The 16,169-nt window shown below is 40.8% G+C and overlaps 1 protein-coding gene across 1 annotated transcript in view; it reads right to left on the reverse strand.

Moving 5' to 3' along the window:
* Window positions 1-3,364: 3,364 nt before the first annotated feature.
* TMEM236 (transmembrane protein 236) overlaps window positions 3,365-16,169 on the reverse strand; it is a 41,489-nt gene continuing 28,684 nt past the window's right edge. The window contains exon 4 of the mRNA XM_003257688.2: window positions 3,365-4,010. Within this exon, the coding sequence (XP_003257736.1) occupies window positions 3,427-4,010 (584 nt within the window). The 3' untranslated portion in view covers window positions 3,365-3,426. The remainder of the gene's footprint in view (window positions 4,011-16,169) is intronic.

A 16,169-nucleotide genomic window follows, 5' to 3' on the forward strand; every position in this document is an offset into this window, starting at 1 on the left:
ACCCATGGCAGGATTCGGAAGTAACTACTTGTATTATAATTTTTTTTTCTGAGACTCTTGTCACCCAGGCTGGTGTGCAACGGCACAATCTCAGCTCATTGCAACCTCTGCCTCCCAGGTTCAAGTGATTCTCCTGCCTCAGCCTCCCAAGTAGCTGAGACTACAGGCGCGTGCCACCACACCCAGCTAATGTTTGTATTTTTAGTACAGACAGTGTTTCAACATGTTGGCCAGGCTGGTCTCGAACTCTTGGTCTCAAGTGATCTGCCTGCCAAGGCCTCTGAAACTGTTAGCGCTTGAGCCACTGCGCTGGGCCTTGCATTATAATTTTTTTAAGTTATAAGTCTTGTAAGCACCTGCAAGTTTGACTGATGAAGACAGAGATGCATTGTTATACAAGATGCCCTCAGGCTTTCCTTTAAGGAATAAAGATTAACAGGACACTCAGAAAAGTAAACACATAATGTAAGTATGAATAAAGTGCTGTAATTCAGATTCTATGGGAACTCAGAGGACACTCAAATGTCCGATGAATGGAGGCTTGTGTCCATTTTAATTTATATATTCAGCAGATCGATCACGTTTGAATACAATACTGCTCCATGAAAAAGTATAGTCTGAAGTAACCTTAAGATTGTATGTATTATTTTTCACAAATGCAAAGTTTAAATGATTATTCCCAGAGGGTGAGCAGGGCCACAGAAAAGAATAAAACAGGAAATTTCTAAAAATGCATTGAGATACTTGTTTCTTGGAGACTTGGTACCCATTCCAATGCTTAGCATTTATCAAGTTATTATGGTTTGCCAGATAACGTGCTCAAAGGATTCTTTACCCTTTAATCCTCCTAACCCTATTAATGTAGTACTAGTATTATATTCATCTTTTAGATGTGGAAATGCGGACCCACAGAGGTTAAAGAACCTACCTCGGCCGGGCGCGGTGGCTCACGCTTGTAATCCCAGCACTTTGGGAGGCCGAGGCGGGCGGATCACGAGGTCAGGAGATCGAGACCACGGTGAAACCACGTCTCTACTAAAAATACAAAAAATTAGCCGGGCGTGGTGGCAGGCGCCTGTAGTCCCAGCTACTCAGAGAGGCTGAGGCAGGAGAATGGCGTGAACCCGGGAGGCGGAGGTTGTGGTGAGCCGAGATGGCGCCACTGCACTCCAGCCTGGGCGACAGAGCAAGACTCCGTCTCAAAAATAAATAAATAAATAAATAAAAATTTAAAAAAAAAAGAACCTACCTCAAATCAGAAAGCTGGAAGGTAAGCTTTTAACAACTGTGAGTAAACCTTCTTTTACAGTGTGAGAAAAATCCTACAACAGAGGGAAAGGGAGACAGGGTGGCAGGGGGAGAGGTATTTGGTGGAGCATAGAATAACACAAGGTCAAATTCTCTTTTATTTTTTTTAGATGGGTGTCACTCTGTCGCCCAGTCTGGAGTGCAGTGGCATGATCATAGCTCACTGTAGCCTTGACCTCCTGGCTCAAGCAATCTTCCTGCCTCAGCCTCCTAAGTAGCTGGGACTATAGGTGCAGATCACCATGCCCAGCTAATTTTTGTATTTTTTGTAGAGGTAGGATCTCTCCATGTTGCCTGGGCTGGTCTCAGACTCCTGGACTCCAGCAATCTACCTGCCTCCACCTCCCAAAGTGCTGGGATTACACGTGTGAGCCACCACAGCCTGCCATATGTCAAATTCTTAAGCTATTTGTTATCACAGATCGTTGAAGAAACTGGCTACATAAATCATTACTCTTGCATTCATAAGCCTCTCACAAATCTCTCTAGCATCTGAAAATTCCTATCAAATGAACAGTGCTAACTGGGAATATCAGAGAGTGTCCCAACACGGTGAAAGCAAGTTGCATGACTTTGTACCTAATTATTTTATAACATCAATATATCCATGATATAGTATCACATAAGACACTGATACATTGGCTATTATATTTGTAAGCTGAACTTTTAATTTTAAACAGGGCTTGTACTTTGATTATTTATCAAAGTATCAAATTCCACAAATAAAATATTCTTTTACTTTGGAATCTCTGTGTTCACTTTATGGCTTTTTATTATGAAACTTTATCTTGGTATTACTGATGTACCTTGACTTCATTATACTAAACAAGAGTCATATTAGTACTTCAGTACTGGCAACACAGCTAAGCCTTAAACTGAGCCAAATATCTATTAAAGTGAATTACTTTTTATGCTAAAATCAATTTATTGAATAAAATCCCATGCCACAATGGAATAAAGAATATAATTCCATGTTTGAAGGAACCCCTAAAACTACAATGTTCAAATTTTTAAAAAGTATAATCTGGCCGGGCATGGTGGCTCACGCCTGTAATCCCAGCACTTTGGGAGGCCGTGGCAGGTGGATCACCTGAGGTCAGGAGTTCGAGACCAGCCTGGCCAACGTGGTGAAACCTCATCTCTACTAAAAATACAAAAATTAGCCAGTGTGGTGGCAGGCGCCTGTAATCCCAGCTACTTCGGAGGCTGAGGCAGGAGAATCGCTTGAACTCAGCAGACGGAGGTTGCAGTGAGCTGAGATCACGCTATCGCACTCCAGCCTGGGGGACAAGAGCGAGACACTGTCTCCAAAAAAAAACAAACTATAACCTAAAAATTATTCAATAATTTCAAGTGTGTTTTTAAAACTAAATTTAACCAGTCAATTCATATAATGCTATCTATATAAAAGATAAAAATCTTATTCTTGGGCTAACTTGATGGAAAAGGTTCTTAGTTTTTTTAAAAGGCTCTGTGGAAGAGCATTCTTAGAAAAAGTGTGGTATACATCACTGGTCCCCAACCTTTTTGGCACCAGGGACTAGTTTCGTGGAAGACAATTTTTCCACAGCCGGGGTTGGGGGTGGGGTTGGGTTCTGGGATGAAACTGTCCCACCTCAGATCATCAGGTATTAGATTTTCATAAGGAGCGCAAGCTAGATCCCTCGCATAGGCAGTTCACAACAGGGTTTGGGCTCCTGTGAGGATCTAATGCCGCTGCTGATCTGACAGGAGGTGGAATGCAGGCGGGAACGCTCAGTTCAAGGCTCACCACGTGCTGTGCAGTCTGCTTGCTAACAGATCATGGACCAGTACTGAGACCATGGTCCAGGGGTTGGGGACCTCAGTATACATAACTAACTAAAATTAACTGCTAACATTTTCTAGAAATACCTGAGAGCCAACTTATAAGAATATTACTTTACTTAAATTTAGCACCATTTGTATATGTAAAAAAAAAAAAAAAACCTGATACGTTAGAGTTAGTAAAAATGGCTTATTCTCTACAATCTAGTCATTTCCTTCATAGTGCAAACACCTACACCCCAAGAAAAAAAGAAGGATTACAAATGTGCACACAGGTATCACAAAGAGGCCTTCCTAGATCCCATTTTCTTTTTAAAATGGAGACATTTCAAAGGCAGAAAAAAACCTGAGTCTGGTTAGGTAATTGAAGTAAATGTAAGACAGAGTCACGAGGATATTTTTACACAGGCCCAGTACGGGTGTGATAGTCCCCAGGGCAATGATTAAACCAAGTCTAACAAAAACAAACGGTAAATCTTGCAGCAGGACGCTAAGGGAATTGAGAAGAGGGTTTTGGGGAGTGAATGTAATTCGAAGGAGAGAAATAAAACTGAATATGTAGACTGGGTATAGCCAGTTTGACTTGTAGACGTTGGGGTGACCAGCCACACGCACCATTTCTATTGTGTCAGACCACAGGAGAAAGCTCCATAAGAATAACTCTGCCCGGACATCTCGCCGGGACATCATTCTCAGGATTCCGGAGTCACAGGAGGGTTCCTGGGGTCCCATGAACACAGACACCTGGCTCCGTGTCATGGCTCCTGATGGCTGCGACACTTGGGTGCTGTTGGCTGCCTGGGGAGATGCAGCGTTTTCTTGACTTTGCCTCACTTGTTCCGTCACAGTTTTTATGTGTTGCAAAGAGGTTGAATGGATGTGTCCATTTTCGCTACCTGCAATTAACAGATTTATTTACATTTTAGTTTTTAAAATGTATCCATTTTAACTCAAATGTTATTCAAACTTAAAATTCCATTTAAAGGTGGAATTCTCCATATTCTTTTGTTTTTCACTTTTTATTTTATTTTAAGTTCCAGGATACATGTGCAAGACGTGCAGGTTTGTTACATAGGCAAATGTGTGCCATGGTGGCGTGCTGCACCTGTCAACCCATCACCTAGATATTAAGCCCCACATGCATTAGCTATTTATCCTGATGCTCTCCCTCCCCGCATATTCTACTATTTGAGGCCGATTTTACCCATGGAATTTCAAGATAACACTGAAGTAGCACACTGAAAAAACAGAGAGGTGGAGAAGGCTCTTGCTGTCTTGGTATCTTCCTGGATTCAGATCCGAAGTCATTTTTTACCACTCCATAATAACAAACATTATTGGTTTCTAAGCTATACACTTTCACATATTATCTCATTTAATCCTCAGAACAAAGCTGAGAAATAGGGATTACTATCCCATTTTACAACTACGGAAACTGGGGCTTGAGAGGTTAAAGAACGCCGATATTCAAATGCAGTTAGTATTGGGCAGAGCTGGAATTCACACCTAGATTTGTTTGACTCCATTTGACAAACTCCTAACTTTATGGCTGCTATTACCTGTCTAGATGCAATAGATCATGAGCTAATTATAAAACATTTGAGTGTTATAAAATCAAGTGAATCTAAAAGTCCCCCAATCCAACCCTGCCATTTTGTAAGACAAAGGCCCTGTCATTTTGTAAGAAGAGGCTCACAGACATGACCATACCCTAGATCTCCAGGCGTGAAGTTTGGTGCTAAGAGGGAATCCATTGGTTTTTTTTTTTTTTTTTTTTGGTTGTTTTTTCTTTCTTTTTTTTGGGGGGGGACAGTCTTGCTCTGTCACCCAAGCTGGAGTGTAGCAGCATGATCTCGGCTCACTGCAACCTCCACCTCCTGGGTTCAAGCGATTCTCCTGCCTCAGCGCCCCGAGTAGCTGGGATTACAGGTGCACACCACCATGCCTGGCTAATTTTTAGTACAGACGGGGTTTCCATGTTGGCCAGGCTGGTTTCAAACTCCTGACCTCACGTGATCTTCCTGCCTCGGTCTCCCAAAGTGCTGGGATTACAGGTGTGAGCCATGGTGCCCGGCCTAGAGGGAATCTGTTTGACCACTAGAGATTCATAGTGAAGAGTGACATGCCGAATCCAAGGTTTTTCAGCTGTTCTTTTGCAAAGATTCTTGAAGTGATCGTTAGGATTGGTTAACCTAAAGCATCTCTTCTGTGGCCATGATCAACACACCAGTGATCTGAATGAATAGGGCACGTGATGCAACACCATTGTGTGTGTGTGTGTGTGTGTGTGTGTTCCTCTCCATGTATACATGGGTGTTGAGGTTGGATTATGTACAAATTCTCAAATCTCGAGACCTAAAACAATGTCGATGGCATTGTTTTTATGCACAGAAGGTATAACGAGTTCTTTTTCAAACATTTATCCACTAAAACACCATTTTGGTTGCTAAGAAATTATCAGGACTTGACAAAGTTTATTCAGCAAACATGCTGAGCTGCCATATGACGTGATAAGACAAAACTTAAAGGGAGTCATTCGACCGAATAGCTCTAAAGGTCAAAGAGACTAAGTCAATAAAAATTTGTTGAAGCGCATGGAACTGAATGTGAAAACATTTTAAAATAAATAAATTATCGTTGATAACTAATAAAATGCTTAACTACTGTAAGTAGGAGTTTGTTTAAAGGATACAATACATTTCTAGTTTCTTTTATACAAGTAACTAATTAGTTTTAAAGTTTAAGTGTGAATTGAGCATTTTTATAAACTAAAAAGATAATCTAAATTCTTGATGACACATTACTTCCAGTATGAATCATTGATAGGTAAATGTCAGCACCCAAGACCATAGAAACTTCTTTACCAATATTAGAATTCACAGTGGCCTGAGTGGGAATCATCTTAACAAATAATACGCAAGTAAGGGAGAAAATTATATAACAATTTGTTATTCTAAAATTCATAAAACCATTTCTTTTTAAACTCAGATGCTCATTTGTATCCATTGCACCTCTTATATTATTAAAAAAATTAATATAGGGCCAGGCGTGATGGCTCATGCCTGTAATCCCAGCACTTTGGGAGGCTGAGGCAGGTGGATCACCTGAGGTAAGAAGTTCGAGACCAGCCTGGCCAACATGGTGAAACCCATCTCTACTAAAAATAAAAAAAAAATAGCTGGGAGTGGTAGTGGGCACCTGGAATCCCAGCTACTCTGGTGGCTGAGGCATGAGAATTGCTTGAACCCAGTAGGAAGAGGTTGCAGTGAGCTAAGATCATACCACTGTACTCCAGCCTGGGTGACAAGTGAGACTCCATCTCAAAAAATAAAATAAATAAAAATGAATTTAAAAATCAATATAGAAAATATTGCCTTATAATATGTCATGTCCTAGAGAACTTTTGTTCCCCTCTCTTGGTAGGTGAAACTGTCATAATGAAAATCCAAATGGCTTTGTCAACATTCAGAACACAGTGTATAATTTGGGCTTTTGAGAGATGATTGCGAATTCAGCATTGTTTCAAAGCCAGGAAGTGGAAACCCCAAAAGTGACACATTAACATTTTTTTAAACAGTCAGGGAGAGTCTTAACATTTCAGATGCTAAGAGCAGCTGCTATGAACAATGAATTCTTAGCTGGAGTTTGGTTTTAATGAGATACATGTATACGTGGTGAGATTAGGTCTGTGAACTTCGTATCTCTAGACAGTTCAAATTAAATTAGCGGGTACAGGGACTCTGCTTCCTCTTTCCAAGTGAGAAGTACTAGAACTATTAACTGGAAAGCTTTGATGGCCTCCCAGAGGGCTGGGGAGAGTTAAGGAAGCTGAGAAATCTTTTGGTCATTGGAAGGGACCAGGAAGTACATCTCGGAGCAAAGTACAGGGTCATGGATTTGATACTATTCCCTTTAGCTCCAGGATGAGTTTTCTCACCAATTGAGTACTTTCTAAATGTCCCCGTAGAGCTGGAATTCTTTTTCCCATTGTTGTTAGTTATTACTTGTTCTGTTTGAGTAAAACAATAATCATTGGTGCAAAATCTATAGAAGATATAAGCATAAAAAGAGAGATCTCCTCACCTCCTGAGAGGCTCACACGGCCCTGTAAAAATTAAAAATAGCAGCCTTTTGATCTAGTTTCCCACATCTGATTCTAGTTGCTGAAACGACTTTTGGTCATCACTGTGTAAGCTAAATGACCAAGAAAATGTCATTTTGTTAGCAGACAAGAGGCTAAGTAGGCAACTGTTACATACTTTACTTAGTTGTTTATTTATGGATTTATTTTTACCTCTAACTTGTTCTCCAAAAGTTTTTAATACCTAACGTAAAACAAAGGCACATGATCACAATTCAGTAGTGAGGCATTTTCTAGAGTGTTCATTTCTCTTGCAAAGAGAACAGGAAAACAATATGTTATCTAAATAAAAACAGAGGCAGGTACGGTGGCTTATGCCTGTAATCTCAGCACTTTGGGAGGCCGAGGCAGGGGGATCACTTGAGGCCAGGACATCCGGACCAACCTGGCTAACGTGGTGAAACCCATCTCTACTAAAGGTACACAATATTAGCCGGGCACGTTGGTGCATGTGTGTAATCCCTGCTACTCAGGAGGCTGAGGCAGGAGAATTACTTGAACCCAGGAGGTGGAGGTTGCAGTGAGCTGGGATTGCACCACTGCACTCCAGCTTCGGCGACAGAGCAAGATTCCATCTCAAATAATTAATTAATTAATTAAAGAGGAAGAAAAGAAAAAGGAATCACAAAGAAAAGCACCTAAAAACATCCAGGAAGAAAGCTGATGCTAAAAATGCATTCATTAGACTCCCAACTGCCTGTAATGAGCAAATACAAGAGTGCCGTACCAAGCCTGGGCTAGACGTTGGCAAATGGCGTCCCAAATAGCATGGAAGTAGCTCCTAGCTTCATGACTGTGAGTTTCCTGCAATCACACCAATAAATATAGAATAATAAATGGTGGCCAGGCTTTAAAGGAAAGTAAATTCTGTGATGAGAGATAATCAAAGGGGATTCACTGGGGAGTCAAAAGAGGCTCGTCTGAGACTTGAGAGTTAAGCAGAGATAGGAAGCATGAGTAGGAACTGATTTGGTGAAGAATGGAAAAAAGAACTTGCAGGTAGCAGGAATGGCCTGTGTAAATATCCTTCAGCTAGCAGGAACTGAAAGAAAGGAGTTAGGTGAGAGGTGGGGGATGCAGAGAGGAAGTGGGAGAGGAAAAGAGCTGGTGACTATTAAGAAGTTTCCACGTATCAGGCACTGTTCCAAGCCCTTTATATGCTTTAACTCACTTATTAAAACCCTATGGTTTTCCCACTTTATCTTATTTTATGTTATTTTAGAGACAGGGTCTTGCTCTGTTGCCCAGACTGGAGTGCAGTGGCACAATCATAGCTTACTTACTACAGCCTCCAACTCCCAGACTCGAGCGATCCTCCTGCCTCAGCCTCCCAAATAGCTGGGACTACAGGCTTGCAGCACCACACCTAATTTTTTTTTATTTTTACTTTTTATAGAGACACGGATGACTTGCTATGTTGCCTAGGCTGGTCTCAAACTCCTGGACCCAAGTGATCCTCCTGCCTCAACCTCCCAATGCACTGAATTACAGGCATGAGCCACTGCATGCAGCCTATTTTCCCATTTTAATGATGAGTAAACTGAGGCACAGAGAGATTATGCACTATTTCCAAGGTCACACAGCTAGCAAGTAGAAAGACCAGAACTTGAGTCCCAAACCCTTAACCCTTGTACCACACTGTCTGTGGCAGAGACAGACTATAGAGAGTCTTATGGTCCAGGATAAACGTTCTGGATTTTATTCTAAGTTTATTAGGTTGTTGCAAAAGTAGCAACTTAGAGGCGAATGTGAGGCAGTAGAATGAAGACACAGAAGTCAGCAGAGGCAGCTGATGTGCAAAGAGATTGTTACCCAATTCAAAGCAGCCAAAACACAATTACTCAGAAACAAATATGGCTCGTCTTAATCAACAATCCACCAAATCTATTTCTCCCAAGGGGAAGATGGTTAGAGGAATCTAAAAATGAATGATTTAGGCATAACACAGAGAAAAATGTATGGAGCCGAAGAAAATTATCCGTCCTTTTAAAATGATTTTTGAAAAAACATTCAGCACACAAAGCAGTGGTAGTCATAATAATTTCAGAGGACAAGGGGAAAAAGGCAATAAATTAAAATACACTTCAGGGTAAATTAGAAACTGTTATTTATTTCTTTATTCATTTATTTATTTACTTTAGAGACATGGTCTCACTCTGTTGCCCAGGCTGGAGTGCAGGGGCACAATCATAGCTCACTGCAGCCTCAAGTTCCTGGGCTCAAGCGATCCTCCTGCCCCAGCCTCCCAACTAGCTGGGACTACAGGCTCACTCATTCATCCGTTCATTTATTCACTGTCTCAAACACTTAGAATGTCTAAGATACTGTACTAGGAATTGTGGAAGATGCAACAATCAATAGGTATGATTCTCACCCTTCTAGCAGCTTCCATTCAAATACAGCACTCTGGACTAAACCTTAGAAAGCAGAACTTCAACTTCATCATTTATTTATTTATTTATTATTTTTGAGACAGCATCTTGCTCTACCCAGACTGGAGTGCAGTGGTACAATCCTGGCTCGCTGCAGCTTTGATGTCCCGGGCAAATGTGATCCTCCCCCCTCAGAATCCCAAGTAGCTGGGACTACAGGCATGTACTATGACGCCTAGCCCATTTTTTGTTTTGTTTTTGTTTTTTTGTTTTTTTGTTTTTTTCTTTTCTTTTTTTGAGACGGAGTCCCACTGTGTCACCCAGGCTGGAGTGCCGTGGCGCAATCTTTGCTCACTGCCAACTCTGCCTCCCGGGTTCACACCATTCTCCTGCCTTGGCCTCCTGAGTAGCTGGGACTACAGGCGCCTGCCCCCACACCCGGCTAATTTTTTTTGTATTTTTAATGGAGATGGGGTTTCACCATGTTAGCCAGGATGGTCTTGATCTCCTGACCTCGTAATCCACCCGCCTCGGCCTCCCAAAGTGCTGGCATTACAGGCGTGAGCCACCATGCCCCGCCCTGTCTCATTTTTAAATTTTTTGTAGAGATGGGGATCTCACTATGTTGCCCAGGCTGGTCTTGAACACCTGGCCTCAAGCGAACCTTCTGCCTCAGCCTCCCAACGCACTGGAATTACAGGCATGAACCTCCACACCCAGCTAAACACTATTATTTTGACATATTCTCACTGAGGTAGGGAAGACGAGTGATATTGCCAAGCAATAAATGATGAAATGGGACATCAACCTCACAGGTCCGTTCTAATGAAGGAATTCATCAGTATCTGTAAAGCACTTAAAAATAGTGTTTGGCATATAGAATGGTCATGTATGTGTTAAATAAATAAAAAGTAGCAATAGTGAAATAATTTATTGTTTTAAATTAACTGGGACAGAACAGAATATATTAGAATGCAGTAAATAGTAAGAGTGACTATAATTTGTTTAACTTTGGCTATAGTTACACTATAACTCATTATCTGGTATATCAGGGGAGGTCACAAGTTAGAGAAAGACTGTCACACTACAGAGACTAAACAAGATCCTGAGTTTAATTCTCATATTTGCCTGTTCACATCACAAAGAAAAATGCTACCCTACAGATATAACCCACACAGGTGAAGGCAGCTTATACCAGCTAACAAGAGCCTCTTGTGTGTATCTCTTCCTAATTCAGTGATTAGTGTTCAGTGATATCACCTTGGTAGCTTGAAATTGGTCATAGTGGGAGAATTTACACCACAGACATTGGCAAATGCTACAAATCAGGGCTTGCCCACTCCTCAACCCCACTCCACAAAGGCAATTGATTAAACACTGACCAGTAAGTATACTACTGCCTGTGCTCAAAACTGTGTACAAATTTTCACCAAATAATAATAATGAATTCAAGACAAATATTCAACCCATCATCAGCTCTGGAAAAGCCTGTGGGCATGCATTCCCAGCTGTGAAACAGTTGCGGCAACTTTCTTTACAGAAAGCATGAGATTGTTGTTCAGTAAATTCAAAAACCCTAAGACCTCATTTCAGTTCCTTGCCACTCATTGCTTAAATCTGACAATAAATAAATGTATCATTTCTGTATCTTATACAATGTAAAATGTTAAGAGAATTATTTTGTCAGAGGACACAACTAGAAAGCTAGATGGTTTAATTTTTTTTAACTTTTTTTTTTTTTTAGAGATGGAGTCTTGCTGTGTTACTCAGGCTGGTCTGGAACTCCTGGGCTGAAGCAACCCTCCCACCTCGACCTCCCAAAGTGCTGGGATTACAGGTGTGAGCCACCACGCCCAGCCCACTGGATGGTTTAGAGATCATTTTTCCCTCTACTGCTGCTTTACAGACTTATCTAACACTGGACAAGTATTGCTAAAATCTTAATATTATCAATTTTTAAATATTGAAAAAAATGTTCCAATCTAAAATTCCTAATCTTCAGCTTTTCATTCATATTGTGGTCCTTCTCCCCAAGAGATACATGGTTAGAATAGAAAATGTTATTTAATTTACAATATATTTTATACAAAAGTAATTATATTATTTATATTACTTATAATGCTATATATTTCTAGATACATTTTACTCAAAATATATAATATATAAATAAATGCATGCTGAATTCTTCATGTTCTGTTATTCTTATCAGTGTCCCTGAAACATTTATTTGTTTTATAATATATATAAAAATACTATTGAATATGTTTAAAATATATATATATATAGTAAGGTAGAATGTCAAGGTGCATATAGTTATTTCATTGCCAAAGAGAAATAATGTATTTTCAAAAAGCAAACCAAAAAATAAAAGTATTATTCAAAAAATAAATACTTTGAAATGGTCTGAAATGCCTCTACCCATGTTTCCTCCTTTATTCCAAATACTCAGGAGTTTTAAGTGCTTGGATACAGACATGAGCTAGCAATCCCAGCAGGAGTGGATGACAGAAACTGATGCACAATGGATTAAACCTGAGTCATTGCATTCTTAAGAACCTCCGTCAGCCCGGTTTATGCATATTTACTAGTGTAGTTTAAGAACCCTGGAGTGTCTAGACCAGGAACTCCCCAAAAGGCAGCCTCTGCCTGTTTCTGCTCAGCTTTGTGCCCCCAGCACCAGTGGAGTGCCTGGTATTGATATGGAACAGATCCACCATAAAGATTTGCTGAATAAAAGGTGGGAGGAATTTCTTTTCTGGAATCTGTTAGCATGAGGGAGCAATGAGCATTCTGGGGAAAAAACCTGCACTAAGGCAAGGAAACCAAAGCATGAAAGCTCAGCCCAACCATTGGCTCTGGTTCTGGTAGAGTCAATGGGTAAAATGTGGAGCTCTGCACAGAGTCTACCACTCAGATGCTCCTCTGGCCCAGTCCTGGAGGAGGCCCCTTAAGCAAGGCCGTGAGGACCGACTCCACTAACACACCCTGGAAGACATGGGGAGCACCTGGCAGCACAGGCTGGGGACCGGCATAGCTCAACACTAAGAGAGGATGTAATGCGACATCAGGCCCCACAGAGGGTGCCAGCACTGTCTGGCATGGCACAGTCCACAGTGCTTGGGCAGACAGTTGGCACCAACAGCAGCAGCAGTGCTTCAAAGCATGCCAGAAACCATCCAGGCACCAGTAGTGTCAGGGGTCACCAGGCAGGGGGAAGAAGGGCATGTATTAGTCTGTTTTCATGCTGCTGATAGAGACCTACCCAAGACTGGGAAGAAAAGAGGTTTAATTGGACTTACAGTTCCCAATGGCTGGGGAGGTCTCACAGTCATGGCGGAGGGTGAAAGGCACTTCTTCCATGGCGGCAGCAAGAGAGAATGAAGAAGATGCAAAAGCGGAAACCCCTGATAAACCCATCAGATCTCATGAAGCTTATTCACTACCATGAGAATAGCATGGGAAAGACAGACCCCCGATGATTCAGTTACCTCCCCCTGGGACCCTCCCACAACATGTGAGAATTCTGGCAGATACAATTCAAGTTGAGATTTGGGTGGCGACACAGATGTGTGATTTCAAGAAGCTGGTGTCTGTGATCTCACAGGAAGAAGCCCTGAGAACCCTCCAGTCCCCCCACCTACCCGCCTATGCACACACATCCAGAAACAGAAGGACTCAGGGTCCCAAAACAGCAAGTGGAAGCAGAGCGTGAGAAAAGCGGTGTTCTTCTAGATAGGACCTTACTATCAGTATACACACAATGTCAACAGCAAATGATCAAGAACATCAGCTGAGCCAGTGGCTCATGCTTGTAATCTCAGCACTTTGGGAGGCTGAGGCAGGAGGATCACTTGAGCTCAGGAGGTCAAGGCTGCAGTGCACTGTGATCGTGGCACTGCCCTCCAGCATGGACAACAGAATGAGACATTGTCTCAAAAAACAGAAGAGAAAAAGAACATCCACATCTTTGACCTAAGATATGAAAATGTAAATATTGAAAATCAGTGACCTATGCCTTTAATGTCAAACTGGGGCCATAAGCTTTTCTTGGTCCATAATAATATGGAACACAAGGCTTGGCATTATAAAGTAACACATGCTGAATTCTTTTATTCCCTTATTCCTATCAGTCTCCCTGAAATATTTGTTTCCAAAGTATTCTGCGACTTGCAAGTGTCTCATTTAATAACTAAAATTATTCACAATTATTTTGCCCACTTAGGAAAAAAAAACAACTTAATGCCAAATTATTAAAATCATATAAAGCTGTCAAAATCAAAGGGAGCCTTCACCGAAAATTTTGATAGCACCTGACATTCTATGCCTGTTGGCACCCGGCTCACTCCAGTATAGCTTTTGGCCCAATCTCATGGGTCTAATCCAGACAGCTGGCACTTCATTAGAAGATATAAATCAGAAATCCTACCCTTCTCTTACCCCAGTCTAGTAGATGGCCACTTATTTCTTGAGAAGAGGAAAAAAAAATCCTAGAACTAACATACTTTCCTGAAACTTCCTTCTTCTAAATAGCAAAGGGAGGGTAGGAAAGGAAATATCCCCCCCAGCTGGCCCCGGACACAGTGTTCCTCATACTCACCCCTGAGCACATTGCAAAACAACACATTATGGAAATCCAGCTCACACTCGGGGCTCATCTTGTATAATAAGCTATTTCTTAAAAAGAACTAAAGAGGAACTCAAAATGCCATTCATTTTATTCAGAAAAAAGAGCTGCGTCCTTTTTTTTTTTCCTTTTAATGTCTACGACATCTCTTACATGCTATTTGGTTAAAGTGTCATGAGTTACATTTCAAGGAAATTTGGAAAGCCAGTTCCCTTTAAGAATTTGGATTGGCCTGTGCTGGGATTGGCCTCTCCGCTTCTAACTTGATATTTATGACAGCTCCTAGTACTTTCTATAGTAAGGGGTTCTCAGAGTGGGCATCATAATCGATGGCAGAGCTTTAAAAAATTACAGATGCCAGGTTCTGTCTTCTAGTCTGTTGATCGGTAGGTAGAGCTCATGCATATGTATTGTGAAGACACATTGATGATCTCTGGTGGAAACCCAGGGGTAAGAGTCCCTGTATTTGTGATAACCAGTGGCCCCCGATTCAATGGCAATAGCTTAGACATTCCATAAAAATTATCGTTGGCATTCATTTTCAGAAATTATATTCTGGTAAGTCAATACCAAGAAGAAATAACTCAGAAAGAAACAGTTCCTTTTCCTTCTTCCTTCCTGTTCTGCAAACTCTCAAACCTGGGTCAGTCCTAACGCTTCTATCTTTTCAACCTGCGAGGCCCAGATTTCTGAGCCTCAGTGAGGAAAAAAATCACATAATCTGGATCGGCCCCAGAACAAATTCCTGGTTCCAATTTCTGCTGCACACTCAACATTACTCATCCATCTGTCTCTCTGTCCCTCATCCACTTCATCTCCATTCCCCACAGCAGTTACCCCAGAGCTTCCCCATTCTTTTGAGTCCTCTCCCCTCCATCCATCTCCATTGTTCTCAGCAGAAAATTTGCTTCCTATTTCATGAAGAAATTGGGGCATTATCTGATGTAAATTCCCCTTGCTTGCTTTCTCCCAAACCACTCCTATTATTTTCCCAATTGTGAATCACCTGGGAATCACTAACTGTAAAAATTAGTAGTGCCTGGGCCTCACTCCAGAAAATTATGATTTCATTAACCAGGCAGCATCCTAGGCATCAAAACTTTTAAATTTCCATAGTTGATTTTAATGTACAGCCAAGGATGAGAAGCACTGCTCTTAATTAGAGATATAAATCAGGGTCACTCAATGAGGTTTCCTTTTTTAAAATCCAAACATGCCTAATCCCATCCCCAGAGATCCTGACTCAGTTCATCTGGGGCAGCTGTGCTTGCAACTGATATTTTTAAAGCACTCTATTAAGTGCATTTTTATATGTTGGAAACACCAGAAGAAATACAATAGAAAGAGAAGTCTAAAAACTTTGCCAGCTCAGGTAAATAAACATGTTGACTACCTTGTCTAATTTATTGGTTATTTATAAATTAACCAACTTGTGTCCTATAGAGAATTCAATTTTTCTTCACTAAACATTTAAATGTAAACTGCTTTGGGAAAATAATTGTAAATAATTTTTACTTGTAGTGAAAAAAAGACTTCTTAAGCATAACTACCATACAGAAATACTAATAGCTTGGATGACATCAAAATTTAAAATTCCCTATATGAAAAAAACCATAGTAAAATTAAAAGGCAAATGAGAACCCTGAAACATACACTACACCTATGACAGGCAAAACTTAACATCCTTACTATTTATAGTACTCATGAATCAGTAGAAAAAAAAAGGAAGTAGAAGAAGAAAATAAAAGAAAAATGGCCATACCAACAGAAAAACAGATCAAGGACCTAAATATACGATTTAAAAGAAAATACAAATAGCCAATAAGCCTATGAGAAGATGGCAAACACAACTACAACTACTACTTTAAAAAGCAAATTATAAAGGCGATAAGGTACTAGTTTGCCTACGATACTATTT

Source organism: Nomascus leucogenys, chromosome 9 (genome assembly GCF_006542625.1).
Source record: "Nomascus leucogenys isolate Asia chromosome 9, Asia_NLE_v1, whole genome shotgun sequence".
NCBI lineage: Eukaryota > Metazoa > Chordata > Mammalia > Primates > Hylobatidae > Nomascus > Nomascus leucogenys.